Source organism: Balaenoptera acutorostrata, chromosome 13 (genome assembly GCF_949987535.1).
Source record: "Balaenoptera acutorostrata chromosome 13, mBalAcu1.1, whole genome shotgun sequence".
Taxonomy (NCBI): domain Eukaryota; kingdom Metazoa; phylum Chordata; class Mammalia; order Artiodactyla; family Balaenopteridae; genus Balaenoptera; species Balaenoptera acutorostrata.
In genome coordinates, this window is record NC_080076.1 from 72,730,054 (window position 1) to 72,752,387 (window position 22,334).

The window sequence follows — 22,334 nt, forward strand, 5'->3', positions numbered from 1 at the left end:
AATTGAATTTCCCCAATGGGGCACGAGGGTGGGCGGGACCCTCCCCAGGATTGGTTGGCGCCGTGGCGCGGGGCGGAGCCGGCGGGGCTGCTGGCGCGGCTGGACGGGCGGCGCTTGCAGAATCCCGGGGACGGTTGCTGAGCGGGCTTGGTATCCCGGTCGCGGCGCCTTCCGCCTGACCGCTCCTAGTCCATCTGTTGGATCCCGAACGACCTAAGCTGAGCCCGTGCCGGACGGGCGGGCCGGACTAAGAGGTGGGTGTGTGGACCTCCGGGCGGCAGCAGGACCCCCGACGGGTCCGAGGGTGGAACCCGGATAGGTGGACTCCCAGGGTTCTGGGACGCCTGAACCTGCGAGCCCCCACCCATCCACAGGGGCTCTAACCCATGCGATAAAGTTCTGAGACCTGGGGGAAGGACGCTCACGGACCTCCAGGAGGCTCTACGACCCCCAGGGATGCTAGTCTGTGGGGGCAGAAACCCTGAGGAAGCTCCTACGTTCCTCTGAGACCCCTCGGAATCTTCGGGGACCTCACACTGTGTGACGGGGGGCCATAGAACTGGAGTGGAGCAACGGCGGGAATCCCTGAGGAGAAAGAGACTTCCCTGGGAGTCCTAGATTCTGCATTAGGGACCCCTGCCCCTCAGAAGACATGGGAGAACTCAGAGTGTCCACAGAACCCAAGTCTGGCGATTGCTAAGTGAAGGACCCCAGCAGAGGGCGGCTGGGAGGTTGCTACCTGTCCGAGCCTACAGGGATGGGAAAAGCAAGCAGCGACTTGAACAGGCAGAGTCCGAAGAACCCCAACTGTGTGGACTAGGACCTCCCCCAGACCCATTCACCGGATGGGATGACTCGACAAGTGACTGTTCTGGGGAGGGGGAAGGGATGACTGAGTGATGAATCAACAGAAGCGGGGGCAATCCAGGGGCCATTTCAGTCACCATACATTAACTAAGCACCTACGGTGTGTCATGCTGTGGGCCCTCAAATTCCAGAAAGACATTAGGGCTGCAGGGGGAAGGAAAGAGCTACACTGGGAGGCTGGGCCAGGATTTAGGGGGCCATTTTGATAGGCAGTGATAGAGCAAGAGGGAGTGTCCTGAGCCCCTGAGGGCACTTTGGAAGGGGACTTCAGAAGCTAGAGGTGGCCAAGATTAAATCCATTCCCTGCCCTCTGGGTCTTTGGGATCCTCCTTCCCCCATGACAATCCTCTGGTCCTCTCCAATCCTGTTTGCCTAAGTCCAGAAGCTGGACGGATCAGTTTCTGAAGGCTCTTCCAGCTGGGGAACTGAATTCTAAGTGTGTGAACTGGCAGGAGGAGTGGGGTGCCTGGACACCTGGCTTCATTAGGTCAGGGCAGTTGGCATCAGGGGGAGGGTGGGAAAGGGAGGAGTGGAGAGGGGTGTGTACAGAGGGTTGTCCTCAAGAATTAGAAGACAGAATGTTACCTCCAATGGCTTAAGTTACCTGGGAATGAGAGTGGCAAAGGCAGCAAGGACTTGGATATAGGTTTAGCCCATAGCCAGAGGCTGAGCTTTTGGGGTGAGTGGGGGCTGGGCAGGCCCTGGGGATGGGTGGTTGGGGCAGGAAGCTGTGGAGTGTGATGGGCACCCCCTGGTGGTGAGCACAGCTTGGGTGGGCCTTGCTGGGCCCTAGCTTCACAATCCAGGTCCCTACCCTCCCTGTTTGATGCTTAGGTATGGCAAGGGCCCAGCTTAAGCCACACAGCAAGCTAGCAGTCCAGCTGGCTGGATGGAACCAGGGACTCCTACTCTTGGTTTGTTGAGTTTTCCAGCACACTACCCTAGGGCAGAGGGCACCTCCCAGCCAGGAGTCACATCACGTATAAGGATCAGACACCAATGGATAATCACGGGTTAGAGGGGGAAACTGAGGCACAAAGCCCAAGTGTCTGTGGTTTCTAGAGGCCCCAGAAGGCCTGATTCATGTCTGTCCCCTGCAGAATTCCCTGAGCTGGTGTCAGCTTCCAAAGGCACTGGGGAACTCACCAGGAGGGGACGGACGGAGCTAGGGGCCAGCAAGATGGCGGACGAAACATTAGCTGGGCTGGATGAGGGAGCCTTGCGGAAGCTGGTAAGTGGTTCCATTATCCCTACTATGAGGACAGACAAGACAGGCCAGAGAGGCAGGGCCTGTCCAGGATACCTCTCAGCTGACAAGAGGAGGTGATGGGGGAGGGCGCAGGAGAAGGGCTCCGGGGAACAGGGCTAGGCCTGTTCCGCGTGGCCGATGCAGAGGCCCTGGTGGCATGTGCTTGTCCATGCCAGGTACTGAGGCCTTGTTCCTCCCAGCCCCCCACTGCCACCACCTGTTTAAATAGTAACTGGTGAGGACTCACCCATGTGCAGTCACAGGTGTGGGGAGGCTGGATTTGCCTCTCTCAAGCAACAGCCTGGGCAGTACCCACCCCTGTAGGCTGGCCCAATGATAACAGTAGCAGCAATGATTAATAAGCCAGGGCACAGCAGGGAGCAGTCTGGGCGCTAAGCACACCATCTCACAGAATGGTTACAGTAGCTCCAAGAGCCAGGAGGACACTGTGGCTCAGAGAGGTGAAGTCACCTGCCCAAGGGCACTCAGCTCGGAAAAGGGTGTGCCAGGATCCAAACAAACCCCAAAAGGGGTCATGGGGGACCAAGAGACCTGGATAAGTCAAGTCCAGAAGAGCCCATAGAGACAGGGCTTGGGGACCCTTATGAAGACTGTGACTTCTAATCTGTCATTTTTCCCACTCGGAGCCTCAGTTTCTTTATCTGTAAAATAGGAGGTGGGGGGAATGTGTGTGAACATAATATCTAGGCCCTACAGTTGGCATGGGGATGGAATGAGGCATAGGCCCAGATCCTGGCATGGAAGAAGGATGGGCCCACTCTATCCCCTTTCCCCAGCTTCTTCTTGAAGCCCGCCCTCCCCGCCAACACACATACCGTGCACAGAGAGGATGTGGGGCAATATAGCAGGGCAGGCATGTGCCCACCAGCAAGGGCAGGGCGCACTGGAACTGGAAGAGGGGCCAGAGCTCCACCCCCCAGCCCCTGACCCTTGTCCAGGGGGTAAATTAAAGATTTACCTTCCCTGGGAGAAGGCAAATGACCCACCCCACCCCCATACCATTCCTCTGGAGGCAGGGGCTGGAGCCAGCTAGCTAGTGCCCAGCCACTGCCATCATCTACCCAAGGCACTCGGCCTCTGTGTCCTCGGACAGCACCTTAGACTTTGGGTGTCTGCCACCGCCACAGGCGCTGTGTGCAGCCTGAGGGAGACGGGTTTCCAAAGGGTCCCACCACGTCAGCTCGACCTCCCATCAGGAAGTCAGAATCCTAACGTGGTAGTGGAGAGAAAGCCAGGTCTTTGCTCATCCCCTTCTCTAGGGGTCCACTCTGAGGCTCAGGGTTCTCCAGCTGCCACCCCCCACCCCATGCGGGTTTGGGTGCTGGAAAAGGGTTTCAGAGAAGCCGGAGCATTGGCTGTAGTCCGCCCCCCCAACCCCGGCCCCCTCCCTGGGAAAGGACTAGCAAGACCCCGCCCCTCGTCACCGGACCCCGGAGGTCTTTCCCATTCCGGGACCGGGGTCCTCCACCGCCGGGCGCCCGCCATTACTGCGCCCCAGCGCTGCCGAGGGTCCCGCCCCGCGCGCCGGCCTCCTGGCAGGAACGGGGGCGTCCGGAGCCGGGCTCCTCCCCGCGGGGCCGGGCCTTATAAGGGAAAGCTGACCAGCGCCCCAGCGTCCGGCCGATTTGGGGACCCGCTCCCAACCTCGGCTCCTGCACATTCCTGCGAACAGGGAGGGGGGCTGTGCGGGATGGGGACACCTGGGGACACGAGCACCACGTGCTCCTCCGCCACATATCGGGATGCCCTCCGCCTCGGTCCCGGGTTCGAGATCGGGCTCCGACACTCACTAGCTGGGTGACCTGCGGAAGCTGCTTAAGTCTGTGAACCTGGGTTTCCTCTCTGTAGCTGGGGATATTAAAGCAGGCGGAACCTGCGCGGCTTCCTGTCCTGCTGGCTCCGGGCTGGGCGCCTTGCACGGGGCTGCGTGGGAGAGGCGTGGGCGGTGCAGGCGGCTACGGTGGCGGGGCCCGCGGGCCTTCAGCGCCCCCTGGCTAGGCTTCACTGCCGGCCGGTCCCCCATCGGTCAACTGGAGGAGCTGGGACTGAGCGAATGCCTGGAAAGTCTCCTCCGTAGTGCTGGTGGGGAGACTGAGGCCCAGGAAGACGCCGGGGCCTGTCAGACGCCCCCAGCAGCGAGGGTACAAAGTACCCGGAGGCCCGGCCCCCCCGGGAAGAGGAAGCACCCTCTTTCCTCCCAGGAGAATTTCACTGGGCAGTTTCGGAAACCCCCCCATCTCCTTCCCTTTCCCCCAGTGGACAATGGCGCTTTGTACTTCCTTCCCTCCCAACAACAGCCCCCTCCACTCAGGATGGTGGGGCCTGAGAGGACGGGGAACGCAGGACACACATCAGGGACACTGTGGGCGGACCTTTGTCTCCAGGCCCAAAAGGAAGGGTCGTGCGGGAGGGTGACCAGAGGGATGAGGTTCTTCATTCCCCAACCCTGCCCCACCCACTCGGGGGATCAGACAGAGGCTCCCATTTTCCAGAGGGGGACACTGAGGCTCCCAGGGGTTGCAGAAGTGACCAAGTTCCCACATCAAGCTTTTTTCAGGGAGGAGAACCCCATCTCTGGAGCCCAGGGGGTTGGGAAGGGACACACAGGAGACAAAGGGCTAGTCATTGCATCTCTGAGACTCTTTACCCTCTGCACAGGAGGGGCTGGACCAGCTGTCCCCTCAGGCCCGGAATCTCCTAGTGTACCACGGAGGGCTCGGGGCCTGAGTCAAGGCCAGGACTGAGGGTGGGAAGGTGAGCCTTCTCCACCCCCGCACATGATAGGCCCCCTTAAGCCCCAGGGCATCTCTAGTCCAGGCTGGAAGGGTCCCCGATATAGTACAAGGATCTTCAAGGTACCCACCATAGCAGACAGACCCCAGCCACAGAGATATCCTCAGCCCAGGGAAGGCCCCGGAGTCATGGAAACCTGGGTTCAAATCCTGGCTCAGGTCACTTGACCATAAGCAAATCACTTCCCCCTGAGCCTCAGTTTCCTCATCTGTCAAATGGGGATAATAAATTGCCTAGGGTTTCTGTGAAGTTAGGACAAGTAAGGTGCTCAGCACAGGATCCGGCACATGATTTCCCAGTAAATGTTACAGATGCCTCTGGGTATCTTGCCCTCACTTGCCCTCACTTCTCTCTCTCCCCTCCTGACTGGCTGGAACCAACCATACATAGCTCCGCAAGGCGGGGGGGACCCCAAGTCACTGCTCCCATCCTCACCCACTACCCTAAAGGGAGGCCATTGTCCCGTCTGACAAATGAGACGTTAACCAAGACCAGGGATGTTAAGGATATGATCCTGACCACCCAGCCAGGACTGGATTGGGGCTGGAGCCAGCTGGGGGTCCTGGCTTGAGCCTTCCGGGGGCCCTCCCATATCTCCTCAGGAATGTGAAGACTGAAGGCTCCCTGGAGGGCTCTGTCACTTGTCTCTACCCTCTTCAGACTGGGACAAGTGAGCTCATGGCTAAGCTGGGCCAGCCCACGCTCCCTGCTGAAACCTTTCCCCCTCCCACCAGGCTCCCCCGTGGAGCAGGAAGGAATGATGGGAGAGGAGGCTAAAAAGGAAGGGAGTAGAGGGTTCCTGGGCCTACCCCTGAATGATTTGGGGGTGGGGGCAGAGGAAATCACTTTGCCTATACTTGCTCCCACCTGGCGCACACCCACACTGGAGGCTTATTTCTGCCATTATCTTCCTGGGGGCCCTGGGCCTGTCCTCTCTCCCTTGAGCCACAGAGGCTCTGTAGGGGGTAGAGGAGTGAGGGGGGCAACAGGATTGGCTGACTGCCCAGAGAACGTGCCCTTTCCTGGACCTGGTTAGACCAGCCACCCCCAATTTCCCAGGGAGTGACAGGCTAAGAAGCTGGTGGGAGCACCTGTCCTCCATGGACACCCTCTCTAGGGCCCTGGGTGGACCCTAGTGCAGCTGCCTTATCTGTCTGGGGTGTTGGCCCTCCCACTCTGAGCCCCGGCCCCTTTGCCCCTTCAGTGGTGGCTAGAGCAGGACCAGTGCAGGGAGAACAATAGCCCCCAGCCAGGCGGGGAGCTATGACTCCTGAGGGCCTGCCCCTGCCTCAGTTTCCCCATCTGTCCAATGTGGACAAGGCTGCTACCCATCAGCAGGGCTGTGGTACTTTGGGAGTCTCTCGTGCTCACAGCTGGATTCCAGCAGCCCAATCACCCTTCCCTCCCCAGGGACACTGTTAGGGGCCCATAGGATGGCCTGCCTCCTCCTGCCACAACTCTCTGGCTCTTGGGGGTTTGATGAAGGGCTCTGAGAGGCAGGAGTTGAGTCACAGGAATGAGCGCCTGACTTGGCACCTGGCACAGGTGGGTGGTTGCTGGCTGCCCACTCTGTGAATCTTAGTCCACGGTGGGCTGTCCAGAAGCCCTCGCTGCATGATCTGAGTCTCCCCCTGAGACCAAGTTTGGGTGGGCAGGCAGGCACATGACAGGCTTGGGGCAGAGGGAGTGGAGACAGACCACTCATTGTGCCCCAGGCCGAGCCGTGGGCGGCCAGTGCCCGCCCTCCCTCCCTGGCAGCCAAAATGACCTGCCCCTCACCACCCCTTGCCCTGCAGCTGGAGGTCACAGCAGATCTGGCAGAGCGGCGGCGCATCCGCTCAGCCATCCGGGAGCTGCAGCGGCAGGAGCTGGAGCGCGAGGAGGAGGCCCTGGCATCCAAGCGCTTCCGTGCCGAGCGGCAGGACAACAAGGAGAACTGGCTGCAGTGAGTGGCGAGGGGTTGGACATGCAGGTGGGGCTGAATGTGCCAGGGCTCAGCTCGTGTTGTACAGGCAGGCATGAGCCAGGTGTCTGCTGCCCATCTGGGTGTGCAAATGGCAGCACAGGCATGCATTTGGAGTACACAGGGATGTTGGTGGGCACGGACCACGTGCCGGTCATGGTGTCCTGGCCACGCCCATGTGAATTAGCGCTCAGGTCCATGGGCGTGCATGTGCCAGTGTGTAGCCAGAGGGTGTGCACAGCTACCTGCCCCTCTGCCAAGGTTCCAGGTACCCTGTCCTGGCCTCCGCCCTCAGCCCACATCCTCCATGACCTGGCCCTGGCAATGGAGGTTATAGTCATGGTGTCCCTGTAGCTCTCAGCAGCGGGAGGCTGAGCAGCGGGCTGCTCTGGCACGGCTGGCAGGACGGCTGGAGTCCATGAGTGATGTGGAGGAGCTGACCACACTGGTGAGGCCTGGGCCAGGGCAGGGGATGGGGGCAGGGCAGGTGAAGACCTGCACTCCACACACCCGTGGCCCACCCCTCACCTACAGCTGCGAGGCGCTGCTGAGTACGAGGAACGCAAGCTGATCCGAGCTGCTATCCGCCGCGTACGGGCCCAGGAGATTGAGGGTACGTGCCCTGCCCTGGCCCCACCCCTGCCCTGCTGCATGCTGCCCCCAGCAACCCCCCCACACTGACCCCCTGCCACTCACCTGACACTTTTCCCTTTCCCTCCAGCCGCCATATTGGCTGGAAGGTTGTGCAGCGGGCGTCCCAACAGTGGCTCAAGAGAGGACAGCAAGGGGCGGGCAGCACACAGGCTGAACCGGTGTGAGGTAAGGGGTGTGGGCAAGGTCCTGTGCCCATGGATGCCAACAGCACAGAGCGCCTGTGTGTCTTTGCTAGATGGGTACTTAACTGAGGGGTCCCCCAGCTTGTGTTTGGGGGACAGTGGGACTCTATGTCAGGCCTCTGCCCACTCTCCCAGGCAACTTCTGGTCACATGTCTCCACTCCAGAGTTTGTCTCTACCCAGGCCTCCCCCGCAAAGCCAGCTTGTCTACACTGCTCCCAGGTTCCTGACTGTCTCTCATTACCACCCTGTTGACCTCCCTGCTGGCCTCCCCGCTTCCACGCCTACCTTCTACCCCCACGCTGGCCATCCAGCCTCCACTCAGCAGACAGAGGGATCTCCCTGAAATGAAAATCAGACCCTGGTACTTGCCCAGCTTAAACCATCCGAGGCTGCCCCTCCCCTTCCGGACAACCCACATCCTTACCTTGGCTTATCAGGTCCTGCTGTCAGGGGCCAGTGTCAGCTCTGTTCTCCAGGGAGTGTGGGTGAGAGGTCGGGTCGTGCAGGTTCCCTAAGTGGCCAGCAGAGGCCGCTGGGTTCCTGGTCCTGGCAGGACTAGACTACCCACTAACCCCGTAATTAACCAGGCAGAGGCCAGGGGTCAGGGGCCTCCACGCCAGAAATCAATTAAGTCTGGGAGTCCCCAGCAGGTCTCCTGCTGTCCCCAACCCCTGCCATTAGGATCTGGTCATCTCTGAACTGCCCTTGACTAGGCAGTGCCAAGAGGTTGGGAAGTGGGGATCAAAGACCGCCCATGGTGTGCCAGTGACCGTGCTTGTGCAGGTGTGCCTGCAGGAAACCGTGTCCAGCCCCTCTGCTTTGCATGCCCTGCCCTGGGTGCCTGCCAGCCTGGAGAGCCTTGGCCACATCCTGTGGGTCTCCCACGGGTCTCCCGCAGGTGCCGAAGCCAGAGGAACAGGAGCAGCAGGCAGAGGTCCCAGAGCCAACCCCGACCCCCAGTGGCACCAGCTATGACGTGACCACAGTGACACTACTGCTTCGGGCCCCACCTGGGGGCACACCCAGCTCACCTGCCTCAGCCGACAGTTCACCCACCACTACCTCTCCTGAGCCTCCACTGGAGCCTGCCGAGGCCCCATGCCCTGCCACTGAGGCTCTGGGCAGCCCCGAGCCACCTCCCAGCCCGCCCAGGGCTGCCAGCCCTGAGCCCCAGGAGCCTCCAGCCACCCCCAGCACGGAGGGGCAGGTGGTCAACAAGGTGAGTCTAGATGAGGGGCAGGGATGCCAGGCGGGTGAGCTCCCCAGTCTGGGAGTCAGGCCCTGCCCATGCCGTGTCTCCCCTGCAGCTTCTGCGTGGCCCCACAGAGCCCCCTGCTGCCCACGGCCCTACCAAAGGTCCCTCCGACACAAAGAGAGCAGGTAGGGTTCCAGCAGAGATGGCTAGGGGCATCTGCCTCCCTGGGCCTCCCCTTCCCTGCCTGGAAAATGGGTTCTCATGCCTAGATGGCTCCAGTGCCCTCAGGTCCAGGCAGGCTCTGACACGCCTCCCACTGCTCCTGAGGTGTCCCCGCCCCCGCCCACTCCCCCACCCATGGCCAGAGGCCTCCCTGCAGCCTTGAAAGGCAATAGGCCTCAGGCACATTCTTTTCCCCAATAAGGGAGTGCGCCCATCTCCCAGCTGGAGCCGTGGGCAGTGCTGGCCAGGGGGGTGTCCACCATCCCCATCAGCAGGGAGAATCTGGGCACCCTTCCTCCAGCCCAAGCCTAGCCCCAGCCCCCAGGACTGTCCAAGTTATCCCGGGGTCGGGGAATGAGGGGCCTGTAAGAGAGACGCAGCTGAGTGGGGAGGCCAGGAGCTGTGGGAGGTGCAGGATGGGCTGGGGAGGCTGGGGAGGTTGAGGTGCAGGAAGGGGTTGGGAGGCTGAGGAGGTGTGGAAGAGAGGACTATGAGAGGTGGACCCCACCATCCACTCCTCTCTCTGCTCCCACATGGCCGCCACCGCCTTCCCATGCTGCCAGACCTAGCTGGCCCTCGCCCCTGCCAACGCTCCCTGTCTGTGCTGAGCCCCCGCCAGCCAGTCCAGAACCGAGGTACTGCCAGTTCCCACAACCCCGGGCTCTGGGCAGTCCCTGTCCCATCCAACCACTGACAGCCCTCCTGTCCCTTCTAGAGCCCACCCCCCTTGCCAGTGGACCTTCCCCGTTCCAGCGGGCTGGCTCCGTACGGGACCGTGTGCGCAAGTTCACATCCGATTCTCCTATGGCTGCTGGGCTCCAGGAAGGCCCACTCCGGGCAGCCCTAGGTCCCTCGACCCCTGCAAGGCTCCCAGGCTCCTCCCACATCAGCACCACCCCTGCCTCCTCCTCCAGTGGCCCCTCCTCACGGGGCCCCAGTGACACCTCCTCCCAGTTCAACAAGGATCAGCGAGGAACAGCCCGGCCCCTGGCCCAGCTTCAGAGCTGCCCCAGGGAGGAGGGCCCCAGGGGGCGGGGCTTGGCTGTCAGGTCCCTTGAAAACAGAGCAGGGGGGCCCATGGCCCGCTCAGAGGCACCCAGTGCCCCGCTAGCCGTGGCCGTGGGCACTGCTGAGCCAGGGGCCAGTATGAAGACCACATTCACCATCGAGATCAAGGATGGCCGGGGCCAGGCCTCCACGGGCCGGGTGCTGCTGCCCACAGGCAACCAGAGGGCAGGTAGGCCTCCCCACTGCCTCCCCACTGCTGGGGATGACTGCCTGCAGCCACCCAGCTCTGCACATAGGACAAGTGCTGTGGTCAGGGCTCAGGGTGTCTCCAAAGGGTGCACTGGGAGCGACGGGCGCCATCAACCTGGACTGGCATTACCCTCACCCCACCTGATCCTGACCGTAGTCCTTCTCCCTATCCAGAACTGACGCTGGGGCTGCGGGCGCCCCCCACCCTCCTTAGCACCAGCAGTGGGGGCAAGAGCACCATCACCCATATCAGCAGCCCTGGGAACCTGGCTCGGCTGGGCAGTGTCACTCACGTCACCAGCTTCAGCCATGCCTCCCCTGGTAGCCGAGGAGGCTGCAGCATTAAGGTGAGCCCTTCCTCACCCCACCAGCCTCACCATCAGCCACCTCATGTAGACTGCTTCAGGGTGCAGGGCTCTCAGGGCTCCTCTGCTCTGCTCTTCCCCTACTGCACACACGGGAAACTGAGGCCCACAGAGAGAAGGTGACCACAGTCCACAGCCAGTTGGTGGCAGAGCTAGGGCCAGACCCTCGCCTATCAGCCACTAGACATGTCAGAAGCTCACTCTGTACTGGCCTTAAGCTTCCCACATGATGATCTCTGGTCCTTACTCCGGAATTGGTCGGTTCATTCCTCGTGAACAGGTGGGAAAACTGAGGCTCAGAGAAGGGTAATAAGGGCTTGCCCCCTCTTCCTGTAGCAGCCCCAGTGGCCCTGCTCCCAGCCTATACTGAACCTCAGCCCCAAGGTGCAGAGCCTCTCATCTGCTCATCCAAGATCAGCCTGGCCCGTTAGGAGATTGGAGATTAGTGATTACCATCTGCGTCAACATCTCGGGGTGGGGGGGGGGGCTCGGCAGAAGCACTGAGGGGGGACAGTCAGGTGAGGCAGCAGCCTAGCAGGTGCCACGGGAACTGAATCTGCCGCACCCTTCCATTATTCATTCTGGAGCCCGGGATCAGCTGGCTGGGAGCTCAGCCTGGGAAGGGATCCCCAGCGGGCCGCCCAGCTGCCCAGGTAATGGCCTCTGTGCTGTTCCAGGGGCTGAATGGGACTTTGAGGTGAAAGGGCTAGAGCCAGCTTTGGGCTTTCTCAAGGGTGACAGGGAGAGGGTGGGGGCAGGAAAGCACCCTTCCGCTCACAGAGCAGGACCTAACTGCTCTCTGCCAAGGGAGTGAGGAGAGGGTGGCTGAGGCCCTTGGGGTGGATGGGAGGTGCCACAGGGAGTGCCGGGTATTACCACCTACTTGCCTCAGTTTCCCCAACCAGAACCAAGGGGAGGCAGATCGTGTGCCTGTAATGCACTTGCTCAGAGTCTGTGGTTGGATCTGAGCACCAGAGGCAGGCAGAGGACATTTATCTCAGGGACAAGGCACTTGCTACTGCAGATTGCTTGAAGTCCCGCCTCTCTGTGCCTCCATTGCCCCCATCGGTTCAAGGCTTTCTAAAACAGCATGGCATGACGACAGAGGACGCAGGCTCTGGAGTCTGGCAGATTGGGTCCTCACGGCTAATGCACATGGTGGCCCAGACAGGCCCATGCCTTGCTCCCTGCCTCAGTTTTCCCACCTATGGGGCATGGGGCCCCGGCCTCGGCAGTCCTTCAGAACCTGTGCAGACTTGCTGTACTGCCAGTCTGTGATTTCTGCAGGGCCAGGGCCAGGCCTGGCGGTCCGCCTGCTTGGGCAGGCCACCCCTCCCCCACTGCCCCCTCCAGAGGGAGCCCAGAATAGGTTTCTATTTGGGCTACAGCCCCAGCTGGCAGGTGGCGGGCTGGGAGGCCAGCAGGGGCGGGGCAGGCCCACTGCCCTTGCCTTCGCCCTCAGGCCAGCTGCAAAGACTGACTCTGCCAGACAGAAGCAGCAGTCCCTACCACTGCCCCCTTCGTCACCCCACCGTAGAGCCCCCACCATCACCATGCCGGGGGTACCGGGGCCCATGTCTGAGCTGGCCGCAGCCCTCGAGGAGAGATTGGGCCGGGCGTTGGAGGAGCTGCAGGCAGTGGCGGAGGCAGGCCGGGCGGCAGTGACCCAGGCAGCTGAGGCAGCTGCCTCGGCTGTGGAGCCGGTGGCCCGGGCAGCTGAAGAGCTGCGGGCGGAGACAGCAGCGCTGAGCCGGCGGCTGGATGCGCTGGGCAGGCAGGTGGAGGTGCTGAGCCTGCGGCTGGGGGTCCCACTTGTGCCTGACCTTGAGCCCGAGCTGGAGCCCAGTGAGCTGCTCCTGGCTGCTGCCAACCCTGAGGCCCTCTTCCAGGCGGCCGAGGATGCTGGGACCCCTGTGGCCCACCCGCCTGCCTTCAGCACCCGCCGCCGCTCCTCTACAAGCCCTGCCCACAGCAGCAGTCTCGTAAGTCCTTACGGGCTGCAGGGAGGTGGGTGGTTTTGAGCCAGGCTCTGCCTCTGCTCAGTGACCCTAGGTGGCCTACCACCTTCTCTGAGCCTCAGTTTACCTATCTGTACAGGGGACTGGGGCACTAGCGCTCCAAGACTGAGGCGAGATGGTGCCAGGCTCCTGGCCCTGAGGCACACGTGGCGGCTGCCCTGGCAGCCCCTGGCCGGGGCCCAGCCTCCAGCCCCACCCCCACTCCCTGCCCCTGCCAGGCCGAGCCTCCCTGAAGCAGCTGCCACCTCGGCTCTCCTTACCCTTACAGCAAATAGAGAGGCCCTGCCAGGAGGGAAGGGGCTCTGATAGTTGGGCTGGGGGCTTGTCTGCAAGGGGCTGGGAAGATGCCCTGGGAGGGGTGGGGGGCTAGGTTGGGGTTGGAGGCCCCTTAGTGGGTGATTCATGCTAGGGGGTGTGGGGAGCAGGGGCGAGCTTCAGAGAGGACTTGGCTCTGGGCAGCCCTGGTCAGACACCTGGTCAGGAGCCTATGGGCCCTGGTCCAGCTCCCTCGGTGTGTTGAGGGCGGGCATGTGCTGCCTGGGCACTGGCCCAGGAGGACCCAGGCTTTGGGAACAGGCAGGACAGAGAACAGCCTGCCTGGGAGGGGACTGGGAATGAAGCCGCAGAAGGAACTCAGATTCAGGAGTTAGGCTAGCTTCAGCTCAGATCCCAGTCTGCATCACACTTATAGAAGGACTGTGGGCAAGTCATGCAGCTACCCTGAGCCTCAGTTTTCCCTTCTGTTAAATAGGGACAGTAAAATACCTAGTGTTCATACAGTGCTCACCACTGAATGGAAATCACCATTATTGCCTCCCTTAATTGTATTAAGACAGTTGTGGGTACATGGGAAGCCCTACAACAAGGCTCTCAGCGCCTCTTCTGTGAGCCTGACATCAACATGGTCATCCTTGGGCAGGCAGTCCAGCTGGCTAGTGGTATTTCAAAGGCTGTGCCAGAAGCCCCAGGGCCTGGCCCCCTGTCCTTTGGGGCATGGTTGGTTTCATTTACACCCCTGCTTAAAGTCCATGCCCTCTCCCCACCACACAGATGGAGCCAGAACCAGCAGAGCCCCCCTCTGCAGCAGTGGAGGTGGCCAATGGCGCTGAGCAGACACGCGTGGACAAAGCACCAGAGAGGCGGAGCCCTCTGAGCGCCGAGGAGCTGATGGTCATTGAGGATGAGAGTGTCCTGGACAAGATGGTATGGCCAGATCTGGTGGACTGGGGGTTGGCAGGGGCCGGGGCCAGCAGACACCAGATAGGCAATGACAGGGACTCTGTCTGCAGCTGGATCAGACTACGAACTTTGAGGAGCGGAAGCTCATCCGGGCTGCGCTACGTGAGCTCCGACAAAGGAAGAGAGGTAGAGAGCCCGATGCCCTGCCCCTAGATCCAGCTGCTCCCCTCACTGGGGTCCATTCGTGGACACTCCGGCTCAGTAACGCCCTCCCCAGCTTCTTCTCTAGACTCAGCGTCTCCTTTTCTAGACCCAGCTCTTCCCTTGCCTCCTTCCCCCAGATCCAGCTGCTCCGTTCCCTAGCTGCTTCTCTCCCGCTTCCTAGACCCAGAACCAGCTTCTCTTCTCCTTCCTAGACCCAGTTACTCTCTCCCCCAGCTACTCCTCCTTGCTTCTCCAACTTCTGTCAAGTACTCCTTCCCTGAATCCAGATACTCCTTCTCCCAGCTGCTTCTCTCTCCTCAAGGTCCACTGATGACCACCTTAGCCTCTGCTTCCTCCCTGCTTCCCCTTCCCTGAACACAGCTACTTCCTCCCCGGACCCAGCTATTCCTTCTTCCAGATTCTAGATTCATTTGCTTCTCCAGATACTCTCAATTACTCCCACTCTGGATCTAGCTGCTTCCTGCAGGGCCCATGGATGGCCACCCAGCCTCTATGCCCACCCACCTGCTTCTTCTTTAGGCCCAGTTACCCCCTTTGTCAGCTTCTCTCCCAACTACCCTTTCCCTGGATCGAACTGCTTCTCAGATACCTACAATCACTCCGTCCGTGGATTTAGATATTTCTTCCTCTAGCTGCTCTTCTCCCTGCTAAGACCTATCTGAAGGCCCGCTCAGCTACTGCCCTGACTCAGCTTCTCCTTCCCTGGCCTCTGCTGCTTCCTCCCTAGATGGAGATACTCCCTCTGGACTCAGCTACTCATTCCCACAGAAACTCCCTTCTTGGATCCAAATACTCTCTCTTTGAGTTCAACTATTCCATGTCCCCTTGTTTCTGAGTGCACCACACCCCGCCATTCCCTCCCAAGTTATAGCTACCCCCTCACCCCCAGCTACTCCTAGAGAGGGCCGTTGTCCCCTGTGTCTTCAGTATTGCTAACAAGTTGCCCTCCACCCCATCTATGTGCCCCGTGTGCCCGTGCATATGTGCTTTGTGGGCGATGGTGGCCTTCTGGGCATGCGTGGGGCATTCCCCGCCCAGACCAGCGGGACAAGGAACGGGAACGGCGGCTGCAAGAGACACGGGCCCGGCCAGGGGAGGGCCGTGGCAACACGGCCACCAAGACCACCACGCGACACAGCCAACAGACAGCCGACGGCTCAGCTGTCAGCACTGTCACCAAGACCGAGCGGCTCGTCCACTCCAGTAAGGGGCCGAGCAGGGCTCAGGGCTCAGGGTGGGAACATGTCTACCTTGCTGGGCCCTGTGCTCCTCACACCCTTCCTCTCATCCCTGCCCCCGCAGATGATGGCAGACGGACGGCCCGCACCACCACGGTGGAGTCGAGTTTTGTGAGGCGCTCAGAGAGTAAGGCCGCCCGGCGTCTTCTCATGCCTGCCTGCCAGCCCACCTTCCTCAAACTCTCTCTTCGAACTTCCATCTGTGTGTCTCTCTGTCCAGCCATCACTTTCTCTTCTCTGCCTGTGGCTGCCTCCATCCCTCTACCAGCCTCCTGCCCCATCTCCCACATCCAGCCCAGGACCTCACCCTGCTCCCCTTCCCCTTTCTTGCAGATGGTGGTGGCAGCACCATGATGCAAACTAAGACCTTTTCCTCTTCATCATCCAAGAAGATGGGCAGGTGAGCACAGGTACCCACTCCCAGACCACGGAGAGTGTCTCAGGGGACCTCACTGCACACCCATTCTACAAGAGGGGGCACAGCCAGGGAGGGGCAGACTGGGAGTCAAACCACTCCTGCTTGCCTTGCCATCTCACCTAATTCTCAACCGCACCATGGGGGAGGCCAGAGATTTGCTCGGGGTCTTAGAGAAGCCTCCCCACCACACTGAGCTGCTGGTGGCACTGCCACTTCCCAGTGTCTGCAGACCACGTCCCATGTCACAGAGCATCTTTACATCTTAGCCCCATGAAGGTGGGATACACCCTATGTTATAGAGCATTTTGGGGCAGGTAGGATCAGAATTCAGGCTGGGAACCAGAGGGGTCCAGGAACTCTGAGTCAGAGACTTATGTTCAAGTCCTTGCGCTGCCCCCCATGCTCTCTGAAATCTAAGGCCAAAGGCCTCTGTTTCCTCATCTTCAGTGGAAGTGGTAAGAGTCCCTCCATACTCTTGTGAAGTTTAAAATGACACATAGAAAAGGCTCAATAGACACGAGCTATTATTATTATTACCATTACTGTTATCACATTGGTTGTCATTATTAGTTGATAGGGCCCAGAATCTAAGCTCACCTGTAACCTGACGATACAATGAGCCTTCGCAGAAAACTCCCCAGGGTCCAAGTCTGTTGAAAAGAGCTTGGCTCCCATTTTCTTGTCGTTTGAGCCTCAGTCTACTCTTCTGTAAAATGGGTGTGATGAGAGCACCTCCCTTGCTGGCCAGCGTTGCCGGTGGTGAAGATACCGCAAGAGTGTAGGGTCTGGAGTGTGACAAGACCCCTCCCATGACTCGTGGAGATCGAGGCTCAGGAGCGGCCCTCCTCGGCCCTAACAGTGGCATACCCACCCCTCAGTATCTTCGACCGAGAGGATGAGGCCAGCCCGCGGCCCGGCAGCCTAGCGGCGCTGGAGAAACGCCAAGCAGAGAAGAAGAAAGAGCTGATGAAGGCGCAGAGCCTGCCCAAGACCTCGGCCTCCCAGGCGCGCAAGGCCATGATTGAGAAGCTGGAGAAGGAAGGCGCCGCGTGGTGAGCAGCAGTGGGCGGTGCGGGGCCTAATGACCTCACGGGGCGGGGTCTGGACTGTGGTGGGCGGGGCCAGAGACGAGAAGGGAGCGGCTGGAGCTGTGGGGGGCGGGGCCTGAAGGTAAAGAAGGCGGGGCTGGGGCCTACTCGGTGGGCTGATGGAAGAGGCGCCCCTTGTAACCCGGCTCCCGACACCGCCCCCGCAGCAGCTCTGGCGGACCCCGCGCAGCTGTGCAGCGCTCCACCAGCTTCGGCGTCCCCAATGCCAACAGCATCAAGCAGATGTTGCTGGACTGGTGCCGAGCCAAGACGCGTGGCTACGAGGTGAGCTTTGTGAGACCAGGTGGCCAGGCGAGGGCCTCCTCACCCTCACAAGGCCCCAACTGCAGCTGTACCCTTGACAGCCACCATGTCTGGCAGGGAAGATGGGAATTCCTCTTCTGGGATGAAACAGGCTCAAAGAGGACACATAACATGCCCTAGATTCCAGGATAAGTGATTAAGTGGCAGGGCCTAATGACAGCCCTTGGATGGTGGGCACAGTTCAGGGCCAGACCCCACCCTTAGAGTCCCCTCCTCATTGCTCTGTCGGAGGCACTGGGTAAATTTCTGTACATAAGGGAAGGAGTGTTGAGGGCATGACCATGGCCTTAGCTGGGCGGTGCTGGGCCTCTTGGTCACTCTGTCCCCCTAAGCAGCAGACATGGGAGTTAACAAACTGAGTTGGAGGAGGCTACCTACTGTGCAACCTTGAGCAAGCTACAGGGCCTCTCTGAGCTCAGTTGCCCTAGATCTGGATTACCAAAACACTGGAGGGTCAGGACTTCCCCAGTGGTCCAGTGGTTAAGACTCCACACTTCCACTGCAGGGGGCATGGGTTTGATCCCTGATTGGGGAAGTTCTGCATGCATGCTGCATGGTGTGCTTAAAAAACAAAACAAAACAAACAAAACACTGGAAGGTGGAGGACATAGGGGAGCTGACCGGTCTTCCCACTACCCATAGCATGTGGACATCCAGAACTTCTCCTCGAGTTGGAGTGACGGGATGGCCTTCTGTGCCCTGGTGCACAACTTCTTCCCTGAGGCCTTCGATTATGGGCAGCTCAGCCCACAGAACCGGCGCCAGAACTTCGAGGTGGCCTTCTCATCTGCCGAGTAAGTGTGGGTCCCAGCCCTGCTGGTGTCAGCTGGGCGTCTGGGGCTGGGCATCTGGGCCGGGCCCAGCTGCCCCGAGGCCCCCTGGAGCTGGTCAGCTGCACTGTCATTCAGCAGCTGAGACCCCCTTCCCCAGAAAGCCCCCGTCCTCTTCCACCCCACCCACCTGTTGCTGAGCGTGCCAGGTGCCCGCCGGAACGAAGGAGCCAGAGGCCCGCCTACCAGCCCGGGCCAAGGCCCATCAGGTGGCCCTGTCCATATCCCCTCCATCCTCCCTCTGTCCCCTTCTCCCTCTATCTCTCCCTTTCTCTGTCCTGCTCTCCTCCCACTATCACCAGAGCTTCCTGCTCCCACGGGATCCCGGCTGGAGATTCCAAAAGGAGGATCCTGGCCCGGGCACCGTGCCCGCCCAGCCTATATAGGTGTTGCCAGAGGCTTATATAGGACATCAGCAAGCCCTCCACTTTGGAATCGTTGCCCCATCTGCTCACCTCACCCTCAGCACCCTCCTCCATTTGTCTTTCTCTATCTTTCTCTTTCTGGTTTCCCCCCGGATTTCTCCCTCTTTCTCCTCCCTCCACCTCCTCTCACGCCTCCCTCACCCCCCTCCCTGGGGCACAGCCCTCCTCTCCAACCTCAGCGCCAATGCCATCGCCCCCACCCCTTGTTCCCTCCCGCTTGCCCCGAGAGTTCTCTGCACCTGTGACTGATCTGGCCCCCCACCCCTGTCTGCATTGCACACCATTAGTGATGGGTAGTGAGCGGCACGTCCACAATGGGGAGGGGGCATGCGGGGGGCTGACAGACTGCAGCACTGAGAACGTAACTGAACTCATGTCTCTGTGTGTGTATGTGTGTGTCTCTCTGTTCTCCTCCCCTCTCTCTTCTCTGCCTCTTCCCCTACTGCCCCACTCGGGCCCCGCCCCCCTGCCCCTTCCCGGCCCCCTACCCTCCCCAGGACCCATGCGGACTGCCCGCAGCTCCTGGACACAGAGGACATGGTGCGGCTTCGAGAGCCTGACTGGAAGTGCGTGTACACGTACATCCAGGAGTTCTACCGCTGTCTGGTCCAGAAGGGGCTGGTAAAAACCAAAAAGTCCTAACCCCTGCTGGGGTCCCACGGTGAGGAATGCCGCCTTGCTCCCCTGTCCCATTACGCTGCCCCGCCGGAATCTGCTCAGTGGGGCACAAAGAAAAGCTGGGGAAATGGCGGGAGTGGGGGTGGGGAAGTAGGGGGACCCTGAGAAGAGCTAGAAGGAGCCAGGCATGACCTTAACTTCTGTTCAGGACCTCACAGTCAAGACTATTCTCCTCAATGGGCAGTGATGAGCCAGGTGGGCAGGACTGAGATGGAGGAAGCCCAGGAGGCCATGGGATCCCCGGGGAGATACCCGATCCAGCTGGCAGGTCCAGGACAGCTCTCAAAAAAGTGCAAACTAAGCTGGCATCTGAATGACAAGTTCAGGCTAAAAGAGGGAGAGGGAGTTCCAGGCAGAGGGATCAGCCAGTGCACAGGGGTGGGGTCGAGGGAGGTGGAGGGCATGGCACACCCAGGAAGGGAAGGAAGTTTATTTAGTCTGGATGTGAGGGGGAGGAAGGGGTCACAGTCAGGAGTCTGAACTTCCTTCTGAGGACAAGAGTCATAAAAGGTTTGCAAACAGAGAAGGGATGTATGTGGTCTGGTAGCATTGAAGAACAATCCTTGAGTGAGGCCTGGATGAGGGATGGGGAGGGAGGGGACAGACTAGACAGCTAGAGAAGCTTAAGCAGAGGGATGGGCTTTTTGATGGACCCATTGGGGAGGGAGAAGGAGGGTCAGGGAAGCCTCCCAGGCCTCCAGTTTGTGCACTGGGAAGTTGGGGGTGCCATGCTCCAAGCTGAGGAGCTCAGGAGCGAGGCCAGTTTAACAGGAAGTTATTTCTGGTGGGGGTCCTGGATCCCCAAGCCAGCTGTGGCATTTCCTGTCTGGTCATCTCACCTCAGGGCCACAGTAGAGAATTCAGATCCTGAGCTAACTGCCCATTACAGACCAGGAGCTCAGAGGAGAGAGGTGGGCTCAGAGTGTGCCAGGGGTTGTTAGGTCAGAGCTAGGGCCAAAAACTGGAACTCCAGACTCCCTACCTTGTGGCTGTTTTCCTTGCCCCATCACTTTTCCCACCCATTTTGTAGGGAGAAGAAAAGACGAAGGCCCAGAGGGAGAAAGGGGATTGCCTAAAGTAATGTGAATCAGGGACAGAGCTAGCAGTGCACTCAGATGCCCCTTGGGGCCTGGAGCCATTGTGGGGGGCCGCCCACTCGTGCACACATATACTCAAAGAAGCTGTCCAGGTGAGGGAAAGATGGGCATGGTGCTGTCTCCAGGTCATATATGGACTTAGGAGCTGCTGCCCAGCAGGCCAGCCTGGAGGGAGAGGGGCCCAGTCCGGCCCTGTTCCAGTTGGAAAGTGTGACTCAGCCGTGCTGTTGCTCGAATTGCCTGGTGTTTGGCCTGTCACTGGGGCAGCTGGAGCCCTGAGCCGTGAGCCCCGGTGTAAACAATGGCTTTATAAGGTCTCCAGGGAAGACACCAGGGATGGGAGGGAGCTCCACTTTGGGAGAGGCCAGGATCCCTGGGGAGATAGCCACAGCTGGAAGAAGCTGCAGAGAGAGGCCGCCTCTTCACCATAGTACAGCTGAAACAAGCTGGGGCAGAGACAACCTCAAGGGCACATAGCACGTCAACAAGAGAGTCAGAAACCTCTCACTCATCCTAGGTGCTTCCAAGGACTCAAATGAAGCAAAGAATGACTATTCTATTGCGGAAAAATGGGGAAACTGAGTCACAGGGCAGGGTTTTCTCTAGCTTCCACAGCTGGCCAGGAGTAGATCCTTGACAGAAACAGGTCTCCTGCTTCCCAGGTTTCTTCCCCAAAGGAGTCCTGGTGAGCTGAGAGTAGGCCCCAGCCCTTACATTGTCTGACCTTGAAGGTCTGACCTTGAAGGCACAAGATGGAAGGTAGTCCTGGGCCCTTGGGTGTCTTGGGAACAGGAGCAATTCCTGCCCTCATGCCTTCCCTGCCAAAGGAAACTCAACAACATTGACAGTGCTAACTATATGCCAGGCATGGCACATAGGAGGGAGCAAGTCCTGCCCCTGAATGTGATGTAGTTGGTCCAGTTTGTACTGATTGGGACACTCATCTGCTTCCCCTGCTCTACCCAAGCGGGTAATAAGGGTTAAAGAACTGTCTCTCAGATATACACACACACCTCCCTGGCCACCATCTCACACAGCAGGGATGTCCCTTGAGGCAGATGGGGGTTCTCAGACTGCTCTACAGGAGGTACCAAGCCAGGGAGCTGGCAGATAATCCTGGGCCCAGAGGGTCACTGGAGTGGGTCCTGGGTGCAGGGAAAGATTTGAGGCCCCTTGGGTACAACAGCCCAAGTGAGAGGCTTGTGCCAGCTGGAGTGTGCCATTGAGGGTGAGAAGGAGGCGGCCCTCCAGAGAGAAGTGGGCGGGGTCTGGAGTGAGGACCTCCTCAGGGCTAGGGGTTGAGACCCCAACCCTGCGCTGGGTCTGCTGCGCCTGGGCGCTGGGATGGGGCAGGGACCTCCTCCTTCACCTCCACATGCCTTGGCCTTGCTCCCCACAGAGGTGCCTCCAGGCTTGGGTGGGTGGGGCCTGGGGCTTCTGCCTTCCTAGAAGGCTTTCCCCTCATTCAGTCGATCAGGAGTCGAGTTTATGGAAGACCAGCGGGCTGCGGCGTTGTAAAGACCTCTGGGTAGAGGGTCGCCGCAAGAGTCAGGGCCGGCACTGACAACCACCCCCGTGCCTCCCTCCCCGCAGGATGCTGGTGGACTGCGTACCCCTCGTGGAGGTGGAGGACATGATGATCATGGGCAAGAAGCCCGACCCCAAGTGCGTTTTCACCTACGTGCAGTCGCTCTACAACCACCTGCGGCGCCACGAGCTGCGCCTGCACGGCAAGAATGTCTAGCTTCCCCGCCGCCCGCAAGGCCGCAGCGGCAAGCTGCCCCCACCATCCAGGCACCGTCCCCTCCCTGTGCGCCTGCCCACCGCTGCCCTGTCTGTCGCGACACCTTCCCACGCATACACACGCAGCGTTTTGATAAATTATTGGTTTTCAACGACCCTGATTCCTCTCTGCTTCCCTTGGGGGGGCTGAATGGAGGGCAGCTGGGCAAGGTGTGCCCACGTCCCCACTCTGGCAGCCAGGCAGCTGGGGATGCAGGGTCTCCCATGGGTATTCGGGGAGCTCTTATTCCTCACCCGCCCG

At 60.2% G+C, this 22,334-nt stretch overlaps 1 protein-coding gene across 8 annotated transcripts; it reads left to right on the forward strand.

Moving 5' to 3' along the window:
- The first annotated feature begins 120 nt into the window (after nt 1-120).
- SMTN (smoothelin) lies at nt 121-22,188 on the forward strand. Of its 8 annotated transcripts, XM_007170675.2 has the most exons (21): nt 121-254; nt 1,968-2,098; nt 6,727-6,875; nt 7,248-7,341; nt 7,428-7,506; nt 7,615-7,712; nt 8,630-8,950; nt 9,039-9,111; nt 9,712-9,783; nt 9,864-10,385; nt 10,580-10,752; nt 13,839-13,991; nt 14,078-14,153; nt 15,231-15,395; nt 15,495-15,557; nt 15,764-15,830; nt 16,727-16,900; nt 17,104-17,221; nt 17,903-18,054; nt 19,013-19,176; nt 21,884-22,022. In XM_007170675.2, the coding sequence occupies exons 2-20, from the start codon at nt 2,048-2,050 to the stop codon at nt 19,155-19,157; spliced, it is 2,745 nt and encodes a 914-aa protein (XP_007170737.2). In that variant the 5' UTR covers nt 121-254; nt 1,968-2,047; the 3' UTR covers nt 19,158-19,176; nt 21,884-22,022. The 8 variants fall into 8 exon arrangements, with proteins under 8 accessions (XP_007170737.2, XP_007170735.2, XP_057382543.1 ...); XM_007170673.2 differs by lacking the exon at nt 19,013-19,176 and having other exon boundaries at nt 21,884-22,188; XM_057526560.1 differs by lacking the exon at nt 19,013-19,176 and having other exon boundaries at nt 17,107-17,221; nt 21,884-22,188.
- Nucleotides 22,189-22,334: the final 146 nt, after the last annotated feature.